Source organism: Mastigoproctus giganteus, chromosome 10 (assembly GCF_048544385.1).
Source record: "Mastigoproctus giganteus isolate SK-2022 chromosome 10, ASM4854438v1, whole genome shotgun sequence".
In the NCBI taxonomy this organism is placed as follows: Eukaryota; Metazoa; Arthropoda; class Arachnida; order Uropygi; family Thelyphonidae; genus Mastigoproctus; species Mastigoproctus giganteus.
The window spans coordinates 132,828,401-132,855,927 of NC_143584.1; the positions used below are offsets into that span (position 1 = coordinate 132,828,401).

General features: G+C 36.4%; 1 protein-coding gene across 6 annotated transcripts in view; it reads right to left on the reverse strand.

The window, feature by feature from the left end:
* LOC150079291 (intermembrane lipid transfer protein VPS13D-like) overlaps nt 1–27,527 on the reverse strand; it is a 1,618,665-nt gene that overhangs the window by 1,224,064 nt on the left and 367,074 nt on the right. For all 6 annotated transcript variants that reach the window (XM_090383928.1, XM_090383929.1, XM_090383926.1 and 3 more), the window contains 2 exons: nt 26,562–26,707; nt 23,365–23,471 (listed from right to left, as the gene is read on the reverse strand). In XM_090383928.1, coding sequence (XP_090240054.1) covers nt 23,365–23,471; nt 26,562–26,707 — 253 coding nt within the window. The remainder of the gene's footprint in view (nt 1–23,364; nt 23,472–26,561; nt 26,708–27,527) is intronic.

Consider the following 27,527-nt stretch of genomic DNA (forward strand, 5'->3'; position numbering starts at 1 on the left):
AGAAGTGATAGCTTTTCCAATAGCTAATTTACTCTTTGACTAAATGCAATTATCTTACATTCTATCTATAATTCTGTCTTTAATTTGATCCTATATATTTAGATTTTATTATCCTGGATATAGAAACAGGCCCCATTTGTTAAATTAGCTAACCATTTTAAGGATTTAAACAACCAAATCAGATTCACAACTAGAAGCCTAGTTTCTAAACTCTGTAGCCTGGAGAACTAAAGTCTTCCTGTAAGGATTATCTCTCTGCAACCACCACTAGTCTTACTACCCTCCATTGTAGCCCTTTCAAGTAAGTTAATATCGTTCTCGAAATGAAGATTCTTGAACTGTATACGGCATTAAAGATGTAGTCTGACAACTAAATTATACAAGAAAATAATCACCTCTACTGCCAAATCTCCTGTTTATTACTGACAGTAAACTCAAATGCTCTCCTAAAAGACTTACTAACTGTAGAGAGAACCACATATCAGGCTATATTGCAATCTAGAAATCCTTCTCACCTTCAATAGCATGGTAGTGACAAAACAGCACATCAATACAGAAATGCGAGAAGCATATAAATCAGCTTTTAGTGTTTTTGAATAATTTTTTTACTGTAAACAAAGATCATAAGAAGAAATTGAAATTATTGTCTTTAAATGCTAAAATTATACTAAAGTGTTAATGTTTTTAGATAGTGGAATTTTAACCTTCTAGTGACTAGAATCTAGTGGATAATTAAAATATATATATATATATATAAAGCAAATCATAGTAGCTGGCATATTGTTCCTTGAGTAAACAAGGAACAAACAAGGAAACAAAAATTCCTCTATATCATTGAAAAAATGGGAACTTCAAATTCTTAATTCTGATACTAGATTGTTTCTAAAGATATTCTTGATAATAAGAGCAAAAATATCATCTTTAGGAACAACAGTCTTGTTAACCTTCTCATTTAACTGCAGGTCCAAAGCAAATACTCTTGAACCTCCCAAATCTGCAATCCATTATCCAGCATCACCCATTTTAATCTTCAGGAAAATGCATGAATGAAAAAAACTACCTGAAAATTGGTTATTTACTCAAGCAATGCATCAAGCCTGACTATGCAGGATGCAAGTTTCACCTCAAAACCAGAAAGGTTTTCATCATGCTCCAGTCATAGGGGAAGTTTATTACAATATCTTGAGACTGTCTGCTGCTATTCGTGAACAAGACGTGCGCTAGTAATCAGTGATGGATTATTCAGAGTTTCTGGGTCTTGCAATTCATACATTAAACATTATGCTGGTGTCAAGCATTCCCCAACCAACTTTAAGATTGTTATGTTGGTTAAACAACATCAATATAGCAACTTTTATCCATTTGCATTTGCTCATATGATGCTTAATACAAAAGCAAGTAGCCAAGAGGATTGCAGTAATTCAAAATACTAGGTTATTATTATCTATTGTGGAAAATGTATTGTTAAAAACTCACCAATGGGACTTATGTGAAATGGCTTTGTAAAACATCTGCCAATGGATCCACAACTGTACCTGTTATATTTTATAGGTGGAAATTACTTTTATAAGTAAAAGCATTTGGTCTATTTTGTTCACTACGTGATTTTGTGGTTAGCATATTTTACACTTGAGCTTAATACTGCAATATCCTTACACTCAACAAATTCCTATAGTACAAGCAGGTATCATACTACTTTAAAACAAATCATATTACCAAAACACCAGGGTGCAGAACAACAATGTCATTTGTTTCGGAATGCTATAATTTTTGGTTTGTCATTAAACAAAAATTTAGTCAGGAACATAATTTTGATCTGTCATACAATGTCACAAGACTGTCTCATGTCATGTATATGTCTTAAACTGTCTCATCTACATATTATCCTAATGGGATAATATGTCCACGAGCCCTACAAAAGACTACTCTCTCATTTATTTAAAAGACGAGATACTGCTAAGAGTGTGATTCAGAAATTACTGGGCACCGTACCATAAAAACCCTCTCAAATAGTTAGGCTAGCTTTTCACTGATGACTTCCCCCCCCCCATTTTTTTTGAAGTGGTGCAATACATAGGCAACTTGTGGTATAGGATTTACCACATCACAAGTACTACGAAAATTACAATATTCACTGCAGTTAAAAATTGCTGGGAAAAAAAAAAATACATATATATAAAAATACACAAAAAATAGACAGACTACTTTTACATGTAAATATTAACTGATGAAACAAAAGGGCCATCAACTTTTGCTATATTAAATAGCATTAATTAAAAATAATAATATTAACTTTACTTCATCGTGCAATATAATACTTTTCAATACGTTACCTTTCTCTCCATATAGCATTAGCATTAGTAGAGACATTTGAAGCAAGAAAGCAAACTTATGCAGCATCAGCCAAAAAAAAAAATTAAAAAAATAAAAATAAATAACCACTTCCACTTCACCCCTCTGTTCTTTCGAAATACCTGACCAGCTGAGCCTTAAACTTCTTTAGGCTATCAACTTCCACGACAAGGGATGGAAGTCTGTTCCACCAACGAACCACCCGCGGGCTAAAGGCAAAATTCCGCACGTCTATCCTACATCTGTCTTTCCTCAATTTGAATTTATGCCCTCTCAGGTGATTATTCTGAGCTAGAGGAAGAATCCCATCAGCATTGAGCATGTTCAAACCATTCAAGGCTTTATACACCTCTATCAGATCACCTCGCTGGTGCCTAGTCTCCAGACACTGTAATTTGCAAAACTTAAGCCTTTCTTCGTAAGAGCACCCTTTTGTTCCATTCACTAGTCTTGTTGCTCTTCTCTGTAATCATTCCAGCAGCTCTACATCCTTCTTGAAATGAGGCCTCCAGGCCTGTATACAGTACACTAGGTGTAGACTGATCATTGCCTTATACAAGGGAATAATCACGTCCTTATCCCTGCTAGAAAAATTCCTCTATATCATTGACAAGACACCAGGAGCTACTCTTGCAGCCCGTCTGCACTGCTCAGAGAACTTCATATCTGCCTGCACAATTGCCCGCAGGTCCTTTTCATTCTCTACCACTGTTAGTGTAACACCACAGAGTTCATAACGTTGCACTGGGGTTGCTGTTTCCCATATGTCGTACTTTACATTTGTCAATGTTAAACGTCATTTTCCACCTCTCAGCCCATCTGCTCAACTTTTCCAGATCATGTTGCAGCAGCAGCATAGCGTCAGTAGTGTTCTTAACAACCGTGCCAACCTTTGTATCATCTGCAAACTTGGATATGAAGCTTGATATACCATCATCAATATCATTTATAAATACAGAAAACAATAATGGACCCAACACTGAACCCTGAGGAACTCCACTAAAAACATTAGCCCACGATGAGCAGTGTCCATTGATGTTCCACTCTCTGTCTTCTCCCCTTCAACCATCCCTTTATCCATAACAGCAATTTGCCTCCAATGCCACACTGCTCCAATTTGTGCAGCAGTCTTCCATGTGCAACAGTATCAAAAGCCTTTCTAAGATCCAAGTATATAATATCAAAGTTATTCCCTGCATCCAGTTCTTTTGTGACTGCATCATAGTATCCAATCAAATTTGTCAGGCAAGACTTTCCCGTAACAAAACCATGCTGTGTCTGAGCTATAACTGAAGTCTTGTCTAGATGATCCTGCAATGCTTCTTTAACCAGTGCCTCCATTAATTTTCCAGGAACAGAAGATAAACTCACAGGTCTATAATTACTTGTGTCAGCCTTTGATCCTCCTTTGTGCATTGGGGTCACATTTGCACATCTCCAGTCCATGGGTACCTCCCCTGAGTCCAAGGAAGCTCTCATAATTATGGCTAAGGGTTTGCTTACTTCCTTTGCTGCCTCCTTTAATATAACTGGATAGATCCCATCCACCCCAGGTACCTTTCTTGTGTTTATCTTCAACAATTTCTCCTCCACTTTACTCTGAGTTATTACAAGATTCTCTAGCTTACTGCCACAGTTGAATACACCTCTGGCATTCCCCTCACTGAATAACTCCTCATGTGGGAATGTCGATGCAAAATATTCCTTTAGTTTGTTAGCTACCTGAGCAGGATCATCAACAGTTGACCCATCGATATCAAGTGGACCAATCTGATTTATCCGCTTCCTTCTAGAGTTTACATAAGTAAAGAACTCTTTGCATCCCTTGCCAAAGATTTCACGTAATCTGCCTTCGCCTGCCTAACCTCCTTTGTAACTTGGTTACAGATCAACTTGTATCTATCATAGGCTTCTGTGTCACGTGTTAATTTGTATGTATCCCATGCATTTTTCTTCTCTGCCATATGTCTCATTAGTTCATCTGACATCCATTTAGGCCTAAATCTTGAACAATACTTCTTAGTTGGTATGTAAAGCCTAGTAGCTTCCAAGTAAAGTTCTTTGAATGCTTCCTATTTTGAATTTGCTGTTGGTAACATCAGTTGATCCCACTGTATAGAATTTAAAAACTGTCTCAGTCCATCGTAGTCGCCTTTACGAAAGCAATAACCCTTCCCTTTACCCCAAATGGTAGTTACCTCTTTGAGTAAATCCCACTTCAGCACACTATGATCACTGCCACCTAGTGGTTCATTTATCTGCAGATTCTTAATGCATGAAGAATCTACTGATAATCAAATCAAGAGTATTACTCCCTACTGATAATCACTACTGATAATCAAATCAAGAGTATTACTCCCTCTAGTTGCCTCCCGAACATGCTGATGTAGAAAACAATCATCCAATAAATCCACAAAAGCCTTGCTAGTGTATGAGTGACCAGCTCCCAAATTCCAGTCAATATCTGGGAAATTAAAATCCCCCATTATAAGACTCTCTGATTTACTGGCCCACTCTATTTCCCTGTACAGTTTCTTATTATACTCATCAGAGTCATTAGGCCTATAGCACACTCCTACTCTCAATTTTGATCTCCCAATGCTTATGCACACCAAACTGACTCGGCACTGCACTGTCCAGTGATGTCGACTGGCTTCACTTCCTTGGATTTTATGTATTTCTTAACTAATAGCATAACCCCTCCTCCCTTCCTATCCTGTCTATCCTTTCTGTAGACATTGTACTCCCCAAATTCCAGTTCTGCATTGCTTATATCTGTGTGACACGACGTCTCTGAAATCCCAACAATATCTGCCCTTGATGTTTTGAGCAATATCTCAAATTTATCAAATTTATTTACTAAACTCCTAGCATTGGTGTACACGCAAGTATACATGCACCTGTTCTTTTTCTTAGCTACCCTAACACAACCCATGTGTTTACTTGTACCCCAATGATTCCCAGCAGTCTCTGAAATATCCTGCATCTTATTTTCCAAGCTGCTGCTCATTCCAATAGAACAGTGCAAGAATCACTTTCACCTCTGCCAGTGGCTACTGTTAATCTATTAGTCCTTGTATCCCTCCAATCTAGCAGTTTTCCGACCCACCTAACAGTGCCTCGATAGCATCAGCAAACATTCTTGCACCCTTTCCATTTAAGTGTATCCCATCCCTGTAGAAGCAGTTTCTCCTGTTAACAAGTACAGACCAGGTTGAAAAAAATTCTACCCCCTTGAGCCTTGCACAAGCTTTCCAGGGCCTAATTGATCGACAGGGCTCTCATCATATACTCCCGCCTATCATGTCTGGGCAGAATTGCAGACACTTTCAAATTCAACCCTTATTCACGGCTTTTTTTATAGGATACACTTGTTCACACATGGGCGTCCGCAGAGGGGGCAAATGGGGCACTTGCCCCTCCCTGGGATCAAGTAAAAAATTCCACAAATTATAATCGTAAAAGTGATTGAGATATGTAACCTTACACCCTCGACCATGGGACGCTTTGTCTGCCTTAAAATTTTATTACGGGTTGGCCGGTTTGGCCCTCGGCGGGGTAACCATAGAACACGTGTTTCATCTATTGAAGCAATAAAACAGATTTCCTGTTTTTGGTTCATCGACTGATATTCCCCAAACTTTACCAGAAGTTTTGGAACATTGCAACTATTTCCCTTCTATTAATTCGGCAATAACTATTGGTATGCCATTACCTGTTACAACCTGTACCATTGAAAGAAGTTTCAGCACCTTGAGACGTGTGAAAACATGGTTAAGGTGTCCACTATCTCAGAAGCTCGCCTATAAGGTTTATGTATGATTAGTGTGCACAGGAAGAAACTAGAAGAGGAAGTGGTAAAGAAGAAATTTATTGCAAATGTCATCAATAGGTTTGCAAGCAACTGATGGAGAATTCAATTCTTATACGATACGTGATTATTGAAATTATTATTATCTATATATATATATGAAGTTATGTAAAAGAATATAAGAAACAAAAAGGAGAAAGAGTGAGAGAAAGGATTAATGCCATCAAATTTATGACTGTACATTACATCTGTCTGTCTGTATATAACAATTTTTACGTTAATTGTAATACCAACTAGATAAATTGGAGAATTTAGCATAAATGTATTAGGGGTGCAAACTATACTTATTAGTTCAAAGGGCCAAGTTTAGGTAACCTAAGTTGGACTTCTTTGTTGTACCCTATAAATAAACACATAAAATAAAATAATATAAAATAGTAAAATTAAAATGATAATATAGCTAATTATAGATATATGGATACATTGAATGGAACATTAAGGCTAGCTCCACTCAATATATCCCATCAATAATTAGATGAAGCTATCTGTTTCTGTTTGCCTGATGGCAAATGGCAAACAGAAATGAGTATAGTTTGCATCCCTAATACTTTTATTCTCCAATTTATCTAATTGGTATTATAATTAACTAAAAAAACTGTTATATATATATATATATATATATATATATTATGTGAGGTAAAAGTTAGGCAAAAGTAATAAAAATAAATAAATATGGCTATGTAGCTATCATTAGAGGCAGCAAATGCACATCCTCCACGTGATGCATAATTATATCTGATAATTAAAATAAATATGATATTTAAAATCAAAACATCAGCCAGTAGTACGGCAATAATGCAGAGCGAAACGAAACGCAAAAAAATAATAAAAATATATAAAATAAACAAACAGGGAAGGGAAAGTAAAGATAATAGGACAAAAAGGTAGTCGATAATCCCCTGTAAAATTTAGTCAATTAAGTCATTAAACCCAATTAATAAAATGATGTAAATTTAAAATAATGCCAATTATAAATAATTTAGCGGTACCCCCCTCGAAGGTACCAGTTCCAAAAGACGTGAAATATCACATAAAAGGGTTAAAGAAACTACCAAAAACTAAAATATCAAAATGATAGACTGACCATCATGCCCCATATCGACAGAGGACCACGAGGCCAATAATGGTCATGGAATCGCTGCATTTCAATCGTCATACAAATCATCGCAAAGGCAGAAATATCGAAGGACAAAACCACCCCTCCATTCCCCGATAGATCAACCAATGCAGAGGATTTGCATGGCGGTGGTCCTTATGCAGCGAAAAATAATCTATAGAACAGACAGCACTCTTGATCAGAGCCACACCACTGACATAATGCAAGCTTAACCAGCTTATATAATAGAAAGGAAAAGAATAGATGGCGGCACAGGCGCTGCTTATTTAGCATATCAACCCACTACTACCATTAGTTTATATTATGTGAGGTAAAAGTTAGGCAAAAGTAATAAAAATAAATAAATATGGCTATCTTTTGCCTAACTTTTACCTCACATAATATAAACTAATGGTAATAGTGGGTTGATATGCTAAATAAGCAGCGCCTGTGCCACCATCTATTCTTTTCCTTTCTATTATATAAGCTGGTTAAGCTTGCATTATGTCAGTGGTGTGGCTCTGATCAAGAGTGCTGTCTGTTCTATAGATTATTTTTCGCTGCATAAGGACCACCGCCATGCAAATCCTCTGCATTGGTTGATCTATCGGGGAATGGAGGGGTGGTTTTGTCCTTCGATATTTCTGCCTTTGCGATGATTTGTATGACGATTGAAATGCAGCGATTCCATGACCATTATTGGCCTCGTGGTCCTCTGTCGATATGGGGCATGATGGTCAGTCTATCATTTTGATATTTTAGTTTTTGGTAGTTTCTTTAACCCTTTTATGTGATATTTCACGTCTTTTGGAACTGGTACCTCCGAGGGGGGGGGGGGGTACCGCTAAATTATTTATAATTGGCATTATTTTAAATTTACATCATTTTATTAATTGGGTTTAATGACTTAATTGACTAAATTTTACAGGGGATTATCGACTACCTTTTTGTCCTATTATCTTTACTTTCCCTTCCCTGTTTGTTTATTTTATATTTTTTTATTATTTTTTTGCGTTTCGTTTCGCTCTGCATTACTGCCGTACTACTGGCTGATGTTTTGATTTTAAATATCATATTTATTTTAATTATCAGATATATATATATTAATTCTTGTTTCCTTTATATCGTAAATTTATATACATTATGTATGCGTTTTTCTATTGATGCAATACTGTATTCTATAATCTACTTGTTTAATTAAATAATTATTTTAAAAAAATTAAATAAAAATTTATTGATGTAATTATTTGTCTCCAAGCTTTGTCCCCCCCCCCACTGGAAAATTTTCTGTGGATGCCCATGCTTGTACAGTACCAGGAACAATATATTTCAGTAAAGAAAAATGCAGTGTGCATTTTTATTTACTTTTTATTTCATGATGATTAATTTTTTATTTATTTTTTTGAATGTCAGCATAAGTACCTGAAATCTGGAAAATTCTAAGACCTAAAAATCAGGTCCCAAGGCTTACAAGATTTTAGAGATTCCACTGTATCATTCTTGAAGAATACTAAATTTCACACTCTCATATCTATTTCAGGTAGCCACTACACCAATGTGCCTACTTGAGGAATAATAAATCCATTCTTACTGCAAACACACAGAAGTGTTTTCTCTCTGCAGCAAGTTAACACTGTTAACAACCTAGCCCACCTGTAATCAAGGAATTCTGGCCTTCCCAGAACTCCCTAATTCAATAATTATTAATAAATTAGAAACAACAATGGCAGTATCATGAAACTCACATACACATCAAATGTCCACTCTGAGCCTTGCCCATTTATATAACCACTCTGTCTTCTTCCATTTAGACATACTTTTGTTCTACTGGGTATTCCCTTCATCCATTCTTATCCACAATTCCACACTTTTCCAACTTTATGCATAAGACAAAAATTTTCAGCTGTGTTATGTGAAGGTTAGATCCATGCACGTCCACAACAGAATTCAAACAACTGGGCAGATATCATATTACCATTTAGATAAGGAAACATCAAACAGTGCTTCATAGATGTATGGATTGTAGATAATCACCAATTATAGTTGAGGCCACAAAATATAACCAGGTTAGCCAATGGCAGACAGCCATCTGGTACAAAAGTTTCACAGGCAATGGCAGTAAAAAAAACCAATGAACAACAAAAATTATATATGAGTAAAGAATATGAAAGCACATAACAATGCAGCAAAATTATTGTAGTACACAGACCTGGCCCTGCATTTCAACATTAAGTGAATTTTAACTATCCGACAATTGCAAATCCAATCCAATCATCTAAAGCAGAGGTGTTAAACACACGGCCTGCTGGGTCACATGCTGCCCACAACACTCCTGTGTGAGGGGGCCAAACAAGATTAAAATTTAATTGGGAAATATTCAACAAAATAATAAAAATATAATAAAACACGGATATTTCATTTTAAAACTAAAAATCATAAAATTCTCTTTTAACCTTGGTTTATGCATGCCCTTTAAGAAGGCGAAAATGTCAAGTTTCTCTCAAAAGATGCCAAATTCCTAGAAAACAAAATTAAATTAATTTTGAATCTTTTTATTGTGATATATTTAGTACTGATTTTGAATTTTTTCAATATTAAAACATAAAATTATGTTTTTCTTTATCTGTAGTTCCTATCTGATTTTTATGCATGTATGCATTAATAAATAAATATAAATACATATAAATATTGAAAACCAATGCATTTTCAAGTACAGTCAATATGCTGCCCACACTGATCCTCATACAAGGTTTAGTGGCCCTCGTTCCTATTTGAATTACAAAGGTAATGAAGTTACCTTTATCAGCAGCCTGGAAAATTGGTTTCTGGGGATTTCAGGGACTGCTGGGAGTCATCACAGAACAAGTAAACACATCGGCTGCATTAGGGTAGCTAAGAATAAGAAAAATTGTGCTTGTATACTTGCGTGTGCACCAATGCTAAGAGTTTAGTAAAAAAATTTGACGAATTTGAGGTGCTGGTTAAAACATCAAAGGCAGATATTGTTGGGATATTGGATACATCATGTCACACAGATATAAGGAATGAAGAATTGGAATTTGTGGAGTACAAGTACAGGAAATATAGACAGGATAGAAAGAGAGAAGGGCTTATGCTGTTAGTTAAGAATACAAGCATACAAACACTTGTTCTTAAACACAGCCCATGTGTTTACTTGTTCTGTGATGACTCCCAGCAGTCCCTGAAATCCGCAGAAACTAATTTTCCAGGCTGCTGATAAAGGTAACTTCATTACCTTTGTAATTCAAATAGGAATGAGGGCCACAAAACCAAGGAAGTGTATCCAGATGACATGAGTGGACAGTGCAATGTTGAGTCAGTTTGGTGTGACATAAGCATTGGGAAACCAAAAATGAGAGTAGGAGTGTATTATAGGCCTAATGACTCTGTTAGTTAAGAAACACAAAATCAAAGGAAGTGCATCCAGTTCACATGAGTGGACAGTGCAATATTGAGTCAGTTTGGTGTGACATAAGCACTGGGAAAGCAAGAATGAGAGTAGGAGTGTATTATAGGCCTAATGTTTCTGAGTATAAGGAACAAATGCACAGAGAAATAGAGGAGACCAGCAAATCAGATTGCCTTATAATGGGGTATTTTCACTTCCCAGATATTGACTGGAACTTGTGGGTAGGTCACTCACAAACTAGCAAGGCTTCTCTGGATTTGCTGGATGATTGTTTTCTACAGCAGCATTTTCGAGAGACAACCAGAGGAAGTAATACTATGGATCTGGTTATCAGTAGTGATTTTTCATGCATTAAAAATCTCCAGATAAAGGAACCACTAGGTGGCATGAGCACAGTGTGTTGATGTGCGATTTACTCAAAGATGTAATGCCGTCAGGCATAAAAGGAAGAGTTTTTGGTTTCGGTGACTATGGTGATCTGAAACAGTTTTTAAATTCTATACAATGGGACCAACTGATGATGTTACCACCAGATAATAATAATAAATGGGAAGCATTCAAAGAATTAATCTTGGAAGCTACTAGGCTTTTCATACCAACTAATAAATATTGTTCAAGGTTTAGGCCAAAATGGATATCAGAAGAACTAATGAGACTCATGGCAGAGAAGAAAACTGCATGGGATGCATATAAATTATCAGGTGACACAGAAGCCTAAGTTAGTTAAAAGCATGTCTGTAATCAAGTGACAAAGGGAGTTAGGCAAGACAAGGCAGATTAAGAGAAATCTCATTATGAGAAAGGGACAGTTGAGTATGAGACAACAGAGAGAGGTAATCAATGGACACTGCTCTTTGTGGACAAATGTTATTAGTGGAGTTCTCCAGGGTTCGGTGTTGGGCCTATTGTTGTTTTGTATATTTATCAATGATATTGATGAAGGTATATCAGGTTTAATGTCCAAGTTTGCAGATGATACAAAGGTTGGCAGGGTTGTTAACGACAGTAAAGACATTATGCTACTACAACTGGATCTAGATAAGTTGGGCAAATGGGCTAAGAAGTGGCAACTGAAGTTTAACATTGACAAATGCAAAGTACTACATATGGGTAGCAATAACCGAAGAGAAACATACCAACTGTGTGGTACTACACTATCACTATTTACACCTAGAGTACTGTGTACAGGTCTGGAGGCCTCATTTTAGGAAAGATGTAGAGTTGCTAGAATGAGTAAAAAGAAGAGCAATAAGATTGGCAATAAGATAAGAAAGGCTTAAGTTCTGCAAATTGCAGCACCTCCAGAGTAGGCACTGCAAGGTGATCTGATTGAGGTGTATAAGGCCTTGAATGGGTTGAGCAAGCTGAATACTGATGGGATTCTTCCTCTTGCTCAGATTAAGAACCTGAGGGGGCACTGTTTCAAATTGAGGAAAGACAGTTGTAGAATAGATATGTGGAAATTTGCCTTTAGCCAGCAGGTAGTTGATCGGTGGAAGAGACTTCCATCTTTTGTTGTGGAAGTTGATAGCATAAATAAATTTAAGGCTGAGCTGGACAGGCATTTGGAATGAAGGGGGGGTGAAATGGGAGGTGTTATTTTTTTTTTTCCCTGGATGATGCTGCATAAGCTTGCTTTCTTGCATCATATGCCTCTACTCTTGCTAATGCAAATCTTTACAAAAGATGCTAAGAAAAACAGCAAGAACTTTAGTTCTATAAACTCTTGAAGGAATGGGATGAATCAGATTGGTCCACATGATATCAATGATTCAAATGTTGATAGATAGCTCAGATAGCTGACAAACTGAATGAGTATTCTGAATCTACATTCACACATGGAGTTATTAAGCGATGGAAATGCCAGAAGTTCGTCAAATTCTGCCAGGGAGCTAGAGGATTTTGCAATAACTGAGACCAAAGTGGAGGAGAAATTGTTGAAGTTAAACATAAGAAATATACCTGGGGTGGATGGGATCTATCCTGTTAAATTAAAGGAGGCAACAAAGGAAGTAAGCAAACCCTTAGCCATAATTATGAGAGCTTCCTTGGACTCAGGGCAGGTGTGCAAATGTGACCCCATTTCACAAAGGAGGATCAAAGGGTGACACTAGTAATTACAGACCTGTTAGGTTAACTTCTGTTCCAGGGAAATTAATGGAGGCACTGGTTAAAGAAGCACTGACGGTTCATCTAGACAAGATTGCAGTTATAGTTCAGATATAGCATGGATTTGTTAAGGAGAAGTCTTGTCTGACCAATTCGATTGGATCTATGATGTGGGCACAAGGAACTGGATGCAAAAAATAATTCTGATATCATATAATTGGATTTTAGGATTGCTTTTGATACTGTTGCAGATGAAAGACTACTGTACAAATTGGAGCAGTATGATATTATGCACAAATTACTGTTATGGATAAGGAATGGTTGAGTGGGAGAAGACAGAGAGTGGTAATTAATAGACACTGGTCAACGTGGACTGATGTTATTAGTGGAGTCCGCCAGGGTTCGGTGTTGGTTCCATTGTTGTTTTCTGTATTTATTAATGATAACCAGTAACCCCAGAGTAACGTATCAACTGGGTGATACTACACTCAGACTGGTAGAGAACAAAAAAGACCTTTAATTGTGCAGTCAGATATGAAGTTTTCGGAGCAGTGCAGACAGTCTGCAAAACCAGCTCTGGTGTCTTATCAGTGATATAGAGGGATTTTTCTATCAGGTATAAGGAGGTAATTATCCCCTTGAATAAGGCAATGATCAGGCCACACCTTGAGTACTGTATACAGGTGTGGAGGACTCATTTTAGGAAGGATGTTGAGCTGCTGGAACAAGTACAGAGAAGGGCAATGAGATTGGTGAATAGAACAAAGGGTTGCTCCTACAAAGAAAGGCTCAAGTTCTGCAAATGGCAGTGTGTGCAGACTAGGCACCTGCGAGGTGATCTGATTAAGGTGTATAAGGCCTTGAATGGTTTGAGCAAGCTCAATGCTGATGGGATTCTACCTTTTGCCCAGATTAATTGCCTGAAGGGACAAATTCAAATTGAGAAAAGACAGCTGTAGAATAGTTGTGCAAAAATTTGCCTTCCAGCAGATGGTTGATTGCTGGAACAACTTACATATGTCATTGTAGACGTTTACAGCTTAAATAAATTCAAGGCAGAACTAGCAAAACATTTGGAGTTAATGGATGGGTGAAATAGGAAGATGTTTTTTTTTTTTTTTGGCTGATGCTGTGTAAGCTTTCTTTCTTGCATCATATGACTCTACTAATGCTAAATGAGTAAAATTCCCAAAATTCCCTTTTACTATTGTCATCTGGAACAGCATGTCTAGCACAGGCACCATATGGTAAAAATTTTTTTCACAATTACTTTTATTGAGAAATCTTTTATCAATCTTTTTTTTTATTCATTTCTGAAAAATTATCTTTGTCTATCACTATTTACTCCATTTTACCTTTACTCTAGCTGTCTAAATATCTTGTATCCTTCATTAAGATGTGTGTTATGAAAAATGATAGATAATATTAATGAAGATCACTTGCATGTTCTCTAACTGCAATAATTATTACCAAAAGGGAAATTAAATCATCTCTCCAAAAATAAACAAAATTTGAAATTTTGAATGAGTTATTCCTCATACTGATTCCATTCTGATTACCTCAAAATAGTTTAAAAACATCTCTTATATATATTATTGTATATTATTCATTTGTTAATTTATGACATATGGCATTTTCCTGATAAGACGAGCACACATTTTAGAAATCAAATTTTAGGAACTACTTTTATCATGTATATTAGAAACAAATTCACAAGTGGTTATAAAACAAAATAACTTAAAAGTCAAGCTTTTAGTCTTAAGACTAAAATAATGTTTTATGAGCTACTGTCATACCCATCTTCATTGATGTTATGATCTGAACTCACTTTTTTCAAGAAAACAATCTTCAGAGCCATCAAGGACACTAATTCCACATTTCTTGAAAGAATGTGAACTATCTTGTATTTAGCATTAATAGAGGCATATGATGCAAGAAAGCAAGCTTATGCAGCATCAGCCAAAAAAACAAAAAAACTTCCACTTCACCCCTCCATTCATTCGAAATACAAGTGTATTTATTCTTTACTCGGCCTTGTAATTGCATAAAAGTATCGGTAAGGGTATCCACGTGTTTGCAACTCCGCTGAACAAGAAGTTCTTTAGCCATATTTAGCCGCTTGATTGAATATTTTTTACATCGAATTATTCTGTAAGTAGCTTATAGACCTAGTAAGGATCGTTAGTTTATTCTGAATTGAGACAGCGAGATTTGAAAGTTAATTAATACTTAAGTGTCCATAGATTTACCGTTCGTAACTTTCCTGCCTTTGTGATACGATAGTTATATACCGTACTAGATAGCGTTAGTTGAACTTCGTTAGCAGTTAAATTGTACTTTTAAATAAATACATATAACGACTTAGATTACAAACGTAATATAATTAATTATATTTAACATAATTAATAACATAACATAATTAATAATAATTAATTAATAAATTAATAGAATCATGACTCAGACCAGAGCAGCAAAGCAAAAGGCTCAAGCTAATGGAAGTGCTGTGGCTCAGAGCAGAACTGGGAGGGGGGGGGCAGTTGTCCTCTGACTCACAGCCTTATAAAATGCACTGTTTGCTTGATGTTTGCAGAGCAATCGGGTACGGGACATGATACTGCCATGGGGAATGTCTTTGTGTGTGCACGATGCAAGGAGTGTATCGATATCAGGCAACAACTCAGCGTTCTTGAGGGCCTATATGAGAGCTTGAAGGACAGGGTGGATGCCCTCGAAGAAACTAAATTGAGGGGCCCATCAAGCTCTCAGCTGCCCACATCAATGCCAGAGCTTGCACTTGGGCATCACGTGACACAGAGACAATCCCCAAGGCAGAATGCGCTGGTCCCGAAGGAACTAGTAGTTGTTGGTGACTCTACTGTCAGGGAAACGGGGAACATGCTTTGTAAAAAGGATAGGTGAAACAGGACCAGGGTATGTCTGCCAGGGGCAAAGGTTGATGATGTTGTAGAGCGAATATCATCTTTTAAGGGCACAAAAGGTGATATAGTTGTACACGTTGACACTAATAATATTAAGAGTAGGAGACAGGCAGAATTACTTAACAAGTACAGGTCACTGTTGAACAAAAGCCGAGAATTAGGGTTGAATTTGAAAGTGTCTGCAATTCTGCCCAGAAACGATAGGAGGGAGTATATGATGAGAGCCTTGTCGATCAATTCGGCGCTGGAAAGATTGTGCAAGGCTCAAGGGGTAGAATTTTTTTCAGCCTGGACTGTACTTGTTAACAGGAGAGATTGCTTCTACAGGGATGGGATACACTTAAATAGAAAGGGTGCAAGAATTTTTGCTGATGCTGTCGAGGCAGTGTTAGGTGGGTCGGAAAACTACTAGTTGGGGGGGGGATACAAGGACTAATAGATTAACAGTAGCCACTGGCTACTGTTAATCTATTAGTCCTTGAAGTGATTCTTGCACTGCTTCTATTGAAATGAGCAGAAGCCTGAAAAACAAGATGCATGATATTTCAGAGACTGCTGGGAGCCATTGCGGTACAAGTAAACACATGGGTTGTGTTAGGGTAGCTAAGAATAGAAACAGGTGCAGGTATAGTTGCGTGTACACCAATGCTAGGAGTTTAGTAAATAAATTTGATGAATTTGAGGTATTGCTCAAAACATCAAAGGCAGATATTGTTGGGATATCAGAGACGTAGTTTCACACAGATATAAGGGATGCAGAACTGGAATTTGGGGAGTACAGAAAGGATAGACAGGACAGGAAGGGAGGAGCGGTTATGCTATTAGTTAAGAAACACATAAAAACCAAGGAAGTGAAGCCAGTCGACATCGCTGGACAGTGCAGTGTTGAGTCAGTTTGGTGTGACATAAGCATTGGGAGATCAAAATTGAGAGTAGGAGTGTGCTATAGGCCTAATGACTCTGATGAGTATAATAAGAAACAGTACAGGGAAATAGAGTAGGCCAGTAAATCAGAGAGTCTTATAATGGGGGATTTTAATTTCCCAGATATTGACTGGAATTTGTGAGTTGGTCACTCACACACTAGCAGGGCTTTTGTGGATTTATTGGATGATTGTTTTCTACATCAGCATGTTCGGGAGGCAACTAGAGGGAGTAATACTCTTGGATTTGATTATCAGCAGTGATTCTTCATGCATTAAGAATCTGCAGATAAATGAACCACTAGGTGGCAGTGATCACAGTGTGCTGAAGTGGGATTTACTCAAAGAGGTAACTACCATTAGGGGTAAAGGGAAGGGTTATTGCTTCCGTAAAGGCGACTACGATGGACTGAGACAGTATTTAAATTCTATACAGTGGGACCAACTGATGATGTTACCAACAGCAAATTCAAAATGGGAAGCATTCAAAGAACCTATCTTGGAAGCTACTAGGCTTTACATACCAACTAAGAAATACTGTTCAAGGTTTAGGCCAAAATGGATGTCAGATGAACTAATGAGGCATATGGCAGAGAAGAAAAATGCATGGGATACTTACAAATTAACACATGACACAGAAGCCTATGATAGATACAAGTCGATATGCAAGCAAGTTACAAAGGAGGTTAGGCAGGCGAAGGCAGATTACGAGAAATCCTTGGCAAGGGATGCAAAGAAACACAGCAAAGAGTTCTTTACTTATGTAAACTCTAGAAGGAAGGGGATGAATCAGATTGGTCCACTTGATATTGATGGGTCAACTGTTGATGATCCTGCTCAGGTAGCTAACAAACTAAATGAATATTTTGCATCGACATTCACACATGAGGAATTATTCAGCGAGGGGAATGCCAGAGGTGTATTCAACTCTAGCAGTAAGCTACAGAAACTTGAAATAACTGGGAGTAAAGTGGGGGAGAAACTGTTGAAGATAAACACAAGAAAGGCACCCGGGGTGGATGGGATCTATCCAGTTATATTGAAGGAGGCAGCAAAGGAAGTAAGCAAACCCTTAGCCATAATTATGAGAGCTTCCGTGGACTCAGGGGAGGTACCCATAGACTGCAAATGTGACCCCAATTCACAAAGGAGGATCAAAGGCTGACACAAGTAATTATAGACCTGTGAGCTTAACTTCTGTTGCAGGAAAATTAATGGAGGCAATGGTTAAAGAAGCACTGCAGGATCATTTAGACAAGACTTCAGTTATAGCTCGGACACAGCATGGTTTTGTTAAGGGGAAGTCTTGCCTGACCAATTTAATTGGATACTATGATGCAGTCACAAAAGAACTGGATGCAGGGAATAGCTTTGATATTATATACTTGGATCTTAGAAAGGCTTTTGATACTGTTGCACATGGAAGACTGCTACACAAATTGGAGCAGTGTGACATTGGAGGCAAATTGCTGCTATGGATAAAGGGGTGGTTGAGGGGGAGAAGACAGAGAGTGGTAATCAATGGAAACTGCTCATTGTGGACTAATGTTATTAGTGGAGTCCCTCAGGGCTCAGTCTTGGGTCCATTATTGTTTTCTGTATTTATAAATGATATTGATGATGGTATATCAAGCTTAATGTCCAAGTTTGCAGACGATACAAAGGTTGGCAGGGTTGTCAAGGACACTACTGACACTATGCTGCTGCAACAGGATCTGGTAAGGTTGAGCAGATGGGCTGAGAGGTGGCAAATGAAGTTTAACATTGACAAATGTAAAGTACTACACATGGGAAACAGCAACCCCAGAGCAATGTATCAACTCTGTGGTACTACACTGACAGTGGTACAGAATGAAAGGGACTTGGGGGTGGTTGTGCAGGCAGATATGAAGTTCTCTGAGCAGTGCAGACGGGCAGCAAGAGTAGCTCATGGAGTATTGTCAATGATATACAGGAATTTTTCTAGCAGGGATAAGGAGGTGATTGTTCCCTTGTATAAGGCAATGGTCAGGCCACACCTAGAGTACTGTATACAGGTCTGGAGGCCTCATTTCAAGAAGGATGTGGAGCTGCTGGAGCGAGTGCAGAGAAGGGCAAGAAGATTAGTGAATGGAACAAAGGGGTGCTCTTACGAAGAAAGGCTTAAGTTTTGCAAATTACAGTGTCTGGAGACTAGGCACCAGTGAGGTAATCTGATAGAGGTGTATAAAGCCTTGAATGGTTTGGGCATGCTCAATGCTGATGGGATTCTTCCTCTAGCTCAGAAAAATCACCTGAGAGGGCATAAATTCAAATTGAGGAAAGACAGATTAGGATAGACGTGCAGAAATTTGCCTTTAGCCAGCGGGTGGTTGGTTGGTGGAACAGACTTCCATCCCTTGTAGTGGAGGTTGATAGCCTAAATAAGTTTAAGGCTCAGCTGGACAGGTATTTTGAACGAACAGAGGGGTGAAATGGAAGTGGGTTTTTTTTTTTTTTTTTGGCTGATGCTGCATAAGCTTGCTTTCTTGCATCAAATGCCTCTACTAATGCTAATGCTAATACCTCTCCAGCTGAGCCTTAAATTTATTTAGGCTATCAACTTCCACAACAAGGGATGGAAGTCTGTTCCACCAACCAACTACCCGCTGGCTAAAGGCAAATTTCCACACATCTATCCTACATCTGTCTTTCCGCCCTCTCAGGTGATTATTCTGAGCAAGAGGCAGAATCCCATCAGCATTGAGCATGCTCAAACCATTCAAACCATTTCGCTAACTCCCATTCATTTTGAGCTGCGCAGAGTGTTATGGCAATATTGATCCAATTGAATGCTTGGGAATTGATTGCTTCATTCATTTGGTCCATTACTTAAACATGAATACTCCACAGGGCTTATTAATTGTGATGTAAAATTGTTGCACTTGACTAGGGCTTCCTGAATTCATAGCCAAATCTGTGCTTTAATATTCAACAAATATCCTTATTGTTCTTCTCTCACACAAATTCCAGTCAACAACTGGAAAGTTAATGTCCCCCATTATGAGATATTCTGATTTGGCGGCCCACCACATTTCTCTTTATAGATGTTTAGTATACTTAAAACAGTCATTAGACGTATAATGCACTACTACTACTCTCAGTTTTCCCAGATGCAAATATCACACCAAATTGACACCTCGCACCCATGTCAACTGGATGCACTGTCTTGTATTTGATGTTTCTTAACTAAGAGCATAACCCCTCCACCTCTCCTCTTTTCTATGTCCTTTCTGTATACACTAATTTTCTTCCATATTAATCTGGAGTCTGTGTTTCTATTGATAGTAGATGCGAACCAAGTCCAAGAATCTTTCTTGGCTTACCTTTGAATGAAATGCGCTTTTGCCCTGAAGCTAATTAGATTGGTGATTAGAGAGGAGATTGGGTGTAGTTGGATATCGGCAGAATAAAATACATTATTTTTTATCTTCTTCCCTTTTGTGCACTCTTCGTTCCACCAGTAGTTGACGTGCTGAGAGATTTGATAATGGAATTGAGTATTTGGCTGCAACTCTAAAATACGGGATGTGTATAATCAATGACTATCTATGGGCTGTAGTTAAAAGTTTTTTTTGCTAACTGAAATTTGGCCCAATTGACTTTAGAGAATTTCCAGTTCCTGCAGGATTGGTCTAATGGTGGTTGTGTAGTGAGCAGGTTACAATTGGGAAGTGGTCACTGACCCATGGGATCATTTAGTACATACCACTGTATAGTCAGGACCAGTAGTGGAGAACAAATTGAGAAATCAAATGCTGAGGTTTGTCCATTTGGGAGCTGTACATGAGTGTTTGCACCAGTATTGAGTATGGTGAGGTTTTGGGCCTCTATAAATCTTTCAATGAGTCTACCCCGTTTATCTAATTTAGGAGTGCCCCATACGGGATGATGCCCATTAAAATCACTTAATATACAGAAAGATGGAGGAATCTGTATGATGAGATCTTCAAGATCTTTTAAACAGTATGGATGGTTTGGCAGTAAGTAGATTGAGACAAGTGTTATGGCAATATGGAGAGTTATACAAACAGCAACAGCTTCTAATTCAGTCAGAAGAGGGATATCTTTAGTTGGTATCTCTGAATTTATGAGGATTGCGCATTGCCATGGGCAGCATTATCACTTCAATAAATAAAGTTCAATAAAGTTCTTTATCGAAGGAAAAATTTGTAAGGTTAGGTAAGTTTCCTGGAGATAATGCAACTGGAGAAAATTAGTTAATTAGATCTTTGATATCGTCTGTGTTACAACAAAAGCCTCTGCAATTCCATTGTAAAATGGTCTGCATCATTTAGGTTTTTTTGACGATGATTCATCTGACTGTTTTTTGAATGACGGAGCATTTTTTTCGATCTTTTTTTTTGGGAAGGTGGGCATCCAATATCTATTGTGTCATTTGCATGGACCTCTAAGTATGGATTCCTCAAATTCTGAGTGGACATAAACTTCCATGCTGTTGGTGAGCAATTCGGTTTTCTTGATCTCTTTAGTGGTTTTCAATTTTTCACTGTCATGCAAAACTTTTGGAATATCAGTTGGGATGCTAATTGGAGTATTGGTTGAGATGCTAACTGGAGTGTTGGTCGCTTTGCTGGTTTTAGTTTGAGGTGTGCCTTTTCCAGAGTTTGCTAGTGTAGTTTTAACCCAATTAGCTATAGATGTGCTGGGTGGCATTGACACATCAGTTTGAGCTGCTATTGAGTGAGAGTTTCGAGTGTAAGATGAATAAGAATGGCTGGGCATTGTCAACATAACTTGTCCGCATGCCTTGTGGTATGTCACTTTATGTTCTGTTTTTTATTTTTGTATTTTCTTCCCTGTTTTCCATATTTCACATGATTTTGAAAAGGCTGGATGACTTTCTTTACAGTTGAGGCAAATGGGAGTTGAGACTGTACAATCTGCTTGTGTATGCTCCTTGTGAATCCCTACATGCCTGCTGGGAGTGTCCATATTTCTGGCATTTAAAACAATGAATCAGATTAGGGATATAAGGCCGAATTCTGCAGTTTATATAGCCAGCTTTTACTGAGGATGGCAATTCTGGGTGCTGAAAATTAAGATTATGAATCGAGTTGGAATGAGATTTCCATCTTTCTTAGTCATATAATGACTAAGAAAGATGGAAATTATAGTAGTCATTATTATTTGGCGCTGATTACCTTTTGATTGCTCAATTCTTGAACTAATTCCTCTTCAGACACTGTAATTAGGTCTCACTTTGTGATGACATCTTGGGATGAATTTAATGTATTGTGGAGATGACAGATGCAGCCCACCAAAAGTTGTTGTTTTGAGCAGCCACTCAGAATGTTCGGAGGTGGCTGTTTCTATCAGGAGGTCTCCGGATTGTAGACAATCATTTTTGGTGTTCCAGCATTGGAATCCAAATATCTCTGAATAACAAATGGTGATAACTTGCCTACAGGCTGGGTGGGAAGAGAGTATCACCAAAAAGTTTGGCATCTCATTGCACTGCACTTCTCTTTGAAGTCTTTTCAATTGATTAGTGTTATTGACAGACATTTCCAATCTTGAGCTTGAAGGCTCTAATGGCAGAAAATTATTCAAATCCATGCTTGCTCCTTTTAGCCCTGGTAGAGGGTGATTCTTCACCCAGGTTACCGGCCCTGCCACATGGAGGCAGGAGCAGCGCCAACCAGTGACCAAGCGATCAGAAGAATAGGAGAGCATTACATTGCTAGCAATAGCAGTAACATTGCTCAGCGAGGGAAGTAGTAATGTTGTGAGCGATGGGGGGGTTATGAAAGCACTAGTACTCACCCTAGGAAAAACGCTAGATAATCGCACTAGAAAGATCGCTTGGCACTCGGGGCCAATAAGTATTATGCTAACAAGTTTTATGTTATACCTTATTCTATCAAGATATACGCTATTAAGTTTTCTGTTATGATCACAGTGTTAAATTAGTTATGTCCTTACTAAAAAGTAAAATTCCTTAACTAAACACAAAAAGTTATATGTCCAGCAAGTTATTAGAATATTCAAGTTAAGCATTTATCACAATTAAAATCCCTACTATTCCACTGCACCACTCGTTATGTGATGCAATATTTGTGCCAAAACACTGATATAATAGCGGTACAAATAGAAAGTCATAACTTATAAAATCAATAGCAAAATTTAAAAATAGGCTAAAGAATGTGACTAAGACTATTTAAACTATTTGTAAAACACAATTTAATATGTTAATTAATCAAAAAGATGGTAAAAATTTCTAAAATACTTATCGTTCCCATGAACTCAAAATTCAGCATCCTGGCACTTATAAGCTCATACCTCTGGCCCAATGCGCAAATAAATAAAATGTTCAAATAAAATTAATAAAATACAAAAATTACCATGTGAAAAAAACAGACATATTCTTAATATAATCCTAAAAGAGAGAAAGAATTTTTATGACATTTTATTGCATGTATTTTATATAGGATTTTCTGTGCATGAAATGAGTGTTAACCACAAAAAAAATTGGGGGATAAAACGATGTATTTAAAAAAGCATTATTAAAATTATTCCCGGTTAAATGATAAATTCAACAAATTTTAGAATACTGTTTAGAGAATTAACTTAAAATCATCAAATATGAAATAAACTAAAATTACCTCTGCTCTGTACTTCAAGAGACATCTGATCAACACAAAACTGCATTAGCAACAACTGTGTCTCCTCTGTTCGTACCTGATGGCTATCAGTACGTAACTTTTCTTCCCTAGAAAGCAGACAGAGATGATGTAAGGTTCACAATGTTATTCAAAAAATGAAATATGGGCAGTCCTCATTATCCAAGTTCCCACAGTTATAAGGTGCAATTAATTATTATTAGCATTTTAACCATTGCAGATTGTATTGCAGATGATGTATGTAGATACAACATCTACAATACAATCCACAAACCAATATTTAAGTGTTTCAAAGGAATATTATTTACACCTCACATTTAGGAAATTACTTGCGGAAACTTATCTAATGTCCAACGAAAAAAAAGTGGAAGATGTTTGAATTAAATTTCATATTTTTGATTGTTCTGAAATTATCACGTTGGTGGACGAATAGCTGCTGAAAAAAGACATATCCTGTTGCTGTCATGTCTTTGAGGAATTAATGGTAATCAGAAGCACATTGATATAACAAATCTTGCAAAACAAGGGAGGATTCCACGGATTTAGTGAAAATAATGAAGGAAAATTGCTTGAATTACATAAATACTGTTAACAGAAAAAGATCTCAATCAATTGGACCCGTAAACTGTTTCAGAAGAGAGACCTATCAAGGATGATGATATGATAAAAATTTCCAAATAAAAAGAATTAAGATTGCAAAAGACATTTGGCTCTCGATTATTTTGGCAACAATGACCCTCTCGATGATCATTCTGCTAAAGTTATAAGTGAAGTCTAATGTCAATAAGTATCTTCTACCATCTTCTCAACCCATGCACGATACTAAGTACTATAGGTTCTAATACCTTTCGTGTTTGGGGTTTTCATTTAAAAAAAAATATATCCATATAAGAGACTTAGAAAATGTAGGTTACAGAGTTGGTAACTAGGCATATCAGAGAAGATCCAACTGAGATGTATAAAGCACAAAGAGAAGAAAGTAAAATGAGTGAGGGTGAAATTTTCACTGTTATAATTCTAGAACTAGGGGATATAATTCAAATTTCAAGGGAAGGGTTTAGACTCCTTCCCTATAATTTAAATTTATAAGAACACTTTTAGCCAGTGAGTTGATTAGTAAAAAAAGTTTCTCCCATGGATGATTTTAGGCTGACAGCTTTGGGAGATTTAAAGGTCAGATATCTGGAGAGGTACCTATGTAAAATCAAACAGATAGTTAATTTTGTTTTATTATTTATTTTTTGACTGATGAGCCATAGCAAGGAAGCATACTTCTTAAATTGCAATCCCCAATTTGAGACCTACCGGACTAGAGTGTAACAACATTACCTTTTTATGTGCATTAGTGAAATAGCAGAATATCATATCATGTAAGATTATTTAGAAATCAGAAGAGAATATGTAGGGGTGGGAGGAGAAAATTGATATGCCTAGAATATCAAAGAAGTAACCAGAATAAAAGAGATGCAGATTTGAGTATGCATCCTGTATTGTAAGCTACCTTTATTTATTATATATATATATATATATATATACAGGGTGTTTCAAAATTATGTATTTAATGAACAATACGCATCAATTTAATTTCTTAAACTCATTTTGTAGTTTAAAAATAGACAATTTTTTACAATAATTTAATTTTTGTTTTATTTTACAGATACCTCTAAAACGATGGAGACTATCCAATTAAGTTTTAAAGAACGAAAGGCAATTATAAAAATGGTATTGGAAATATGAAAATTTCCAATACCATATTAAATATAAATGAAGTTCGGTGTGCTTAGAAATCACAATAACAAACAAAAGCACCCAGGTGTTTAACAATTACTCGTTTGCAGGATAAATTTCAGAAGCATGGAACCATTCAGAATATCAATAACTTAGCATGTAGCAGGAAGAGGATATACAGAAGTAATGAAAACATTGAAGCTGTAAGAAATGCAATCTTGCGCACCCCAAGAAAATCAAAAGATGGTGTTCACAAGAGCTAGGTTTAAACCATACAAGTGTTTTAGAATGATGAAAGAATTAAACTTTTAAGTCATTTATACCTTGATTAGTGCATGCAATCCAGGAAGATGATCTGGGTCAACAACTGCAATTTTGTGAGCAGTACGTTAAAAAAAAAAAAAAAAAAAAAAAAAAAAAAATGGCGAAAATTATGCTTTTCAGAATACAATTGTGTGGTCAGATGAGGCCACATTTAAAATGAATGGCCATATAAATCATCACAATTGTGTTTACTGGGCCACTAAAAATCCACACATCACTCTACAGAAAGATGTCAATCTAACAGGCATTACTGTGTGGATTGAGCTCTCTTCATGAGGAATAACTGGTCCCTATCGATTCAATGGCACTTTTAATGGAAAAATCTGGATATGTGAGGGACTGTGCTCCAAAAATCAGAGACATGTTTGCTGATACATTGGTGTATTTTTAACAAGATGGTGCACTCCACATTATCATACAGCTGTGTGCAATTATCTTGAGAATTGAATTTCATGATCAATGGATAAGTCGTTGATGGAGTGCTTTTGAATACCCTCAAAGGTCGCCACATCTCACCCCTTTAGATTTTTTGCTAGGAGATACTTGAAAAATCAGGTTTACAGTCACAAACCGCAAACATTGGAGGAATTGTGGACGAAATTTAAAAAAAGAAGCAGAAAACATTTCACTTGATTTGTGCATTTCAGTATATAGATCTGTTGAAGATAGGTACCGCTCATGCATTAATACTGACAAAAGGCATTTTTGAACAATTACAGTAAAGTTTAGTTGTTGTAAAAAAAAAAATTTTTTGTCTTCAAAGTATCAAAAAAAATTACATTTGCATATGTATTTCATTAAATATAAATTTTTCAAGTGTGTATACATAATTTTGAAACACCCTGTATATATATATTTAATTATTTTAGAGAAAATGTAATTTTATGGTTTTATCTATTTCATCCAATAGTAAATTTTAAAAAATTTACGCTTGCAGTAAAATTTTTTAACAATTTTAAAATATTTTAAAGACATTTTAATAGCTAAAAAGATTATTAGCTATTAAAATTTTAAAGATATTCAAATAACAATACTAATAATTAAAATCCTATAATGTATGATCAGTGATATGCTGAATTAATGATTAAATTTTTACATGAAAAAAAAAAATTTTAAATATGACATACCTGACATTTTCTTTCAGATTTTCAAAACTCAAATCTTGCAAAGGCTTCTGAACAAAACTGTGCAAAGTAGTTTTAGAAGGAGTACCAGCAGGTGAATGAATTACAGGAGTAGTTAAAATATTTATACAACTCTGAAGGGCCTGGACCTTTATAGAGTTAAATATCAAATGTAATTAATCTCACTTTTATTGCAGAGTAAATACAGTTAATATTAGAATGCAATCTATGCAATCTAAATTACATCAACAAAATTATAGATGTCGTTAAAAATATTAAAACAAACATGTATACAAATCTGAATGGTTGCAAAGCTATAAAAAATGGCTATGGTGTTTTTAGTGGTAAATAATAATAAAATATAATATCGGTGTGTAGATACACCATAGACAACTCTTAAAAAACTACAAAGTAGTTGTTGTAGGCATCATTTGCTCTTTCTCATATTGTGCTCTGCCTTCACGACGAGTTGCCATGATATTGCACTACCTCGAATAAGTAACGCTTCACTAATAGAGAAGAGTATTGTTACTTATTCTCAGTGAGTACCACCACCCAGACATGTTTCAAGGCTATTGGCCTATCATCAGTGCAGTATCATGGCAACTCGTCGTGAAGGCAGAGCACAATATGAGAAAGAGCAAATGATGCCTACAATGTAGTTTTTTAAGAGTTGTCTATGGTGTATCTACACACCGATATTATATAGATATTAAACTCTTAATGTATTATGCCTTGTGCATTTAGTTATTTTAAATAATAATAAAAATAATTTTAAAAAATTAATAAGAACAAAAAAGACACATACTTAGTAAAATGTTTATTTATACTAGGTATGTGTCTGTTTCTTATTTATTTATATGATTTTATTCTTTTACTTACCTTACTTTCTTGAATACCCCTGCACTTTTCTACAAAAATTGAGGTGCATGGCATATTCATGAATGAATGAATGCATTTAATCTTCAT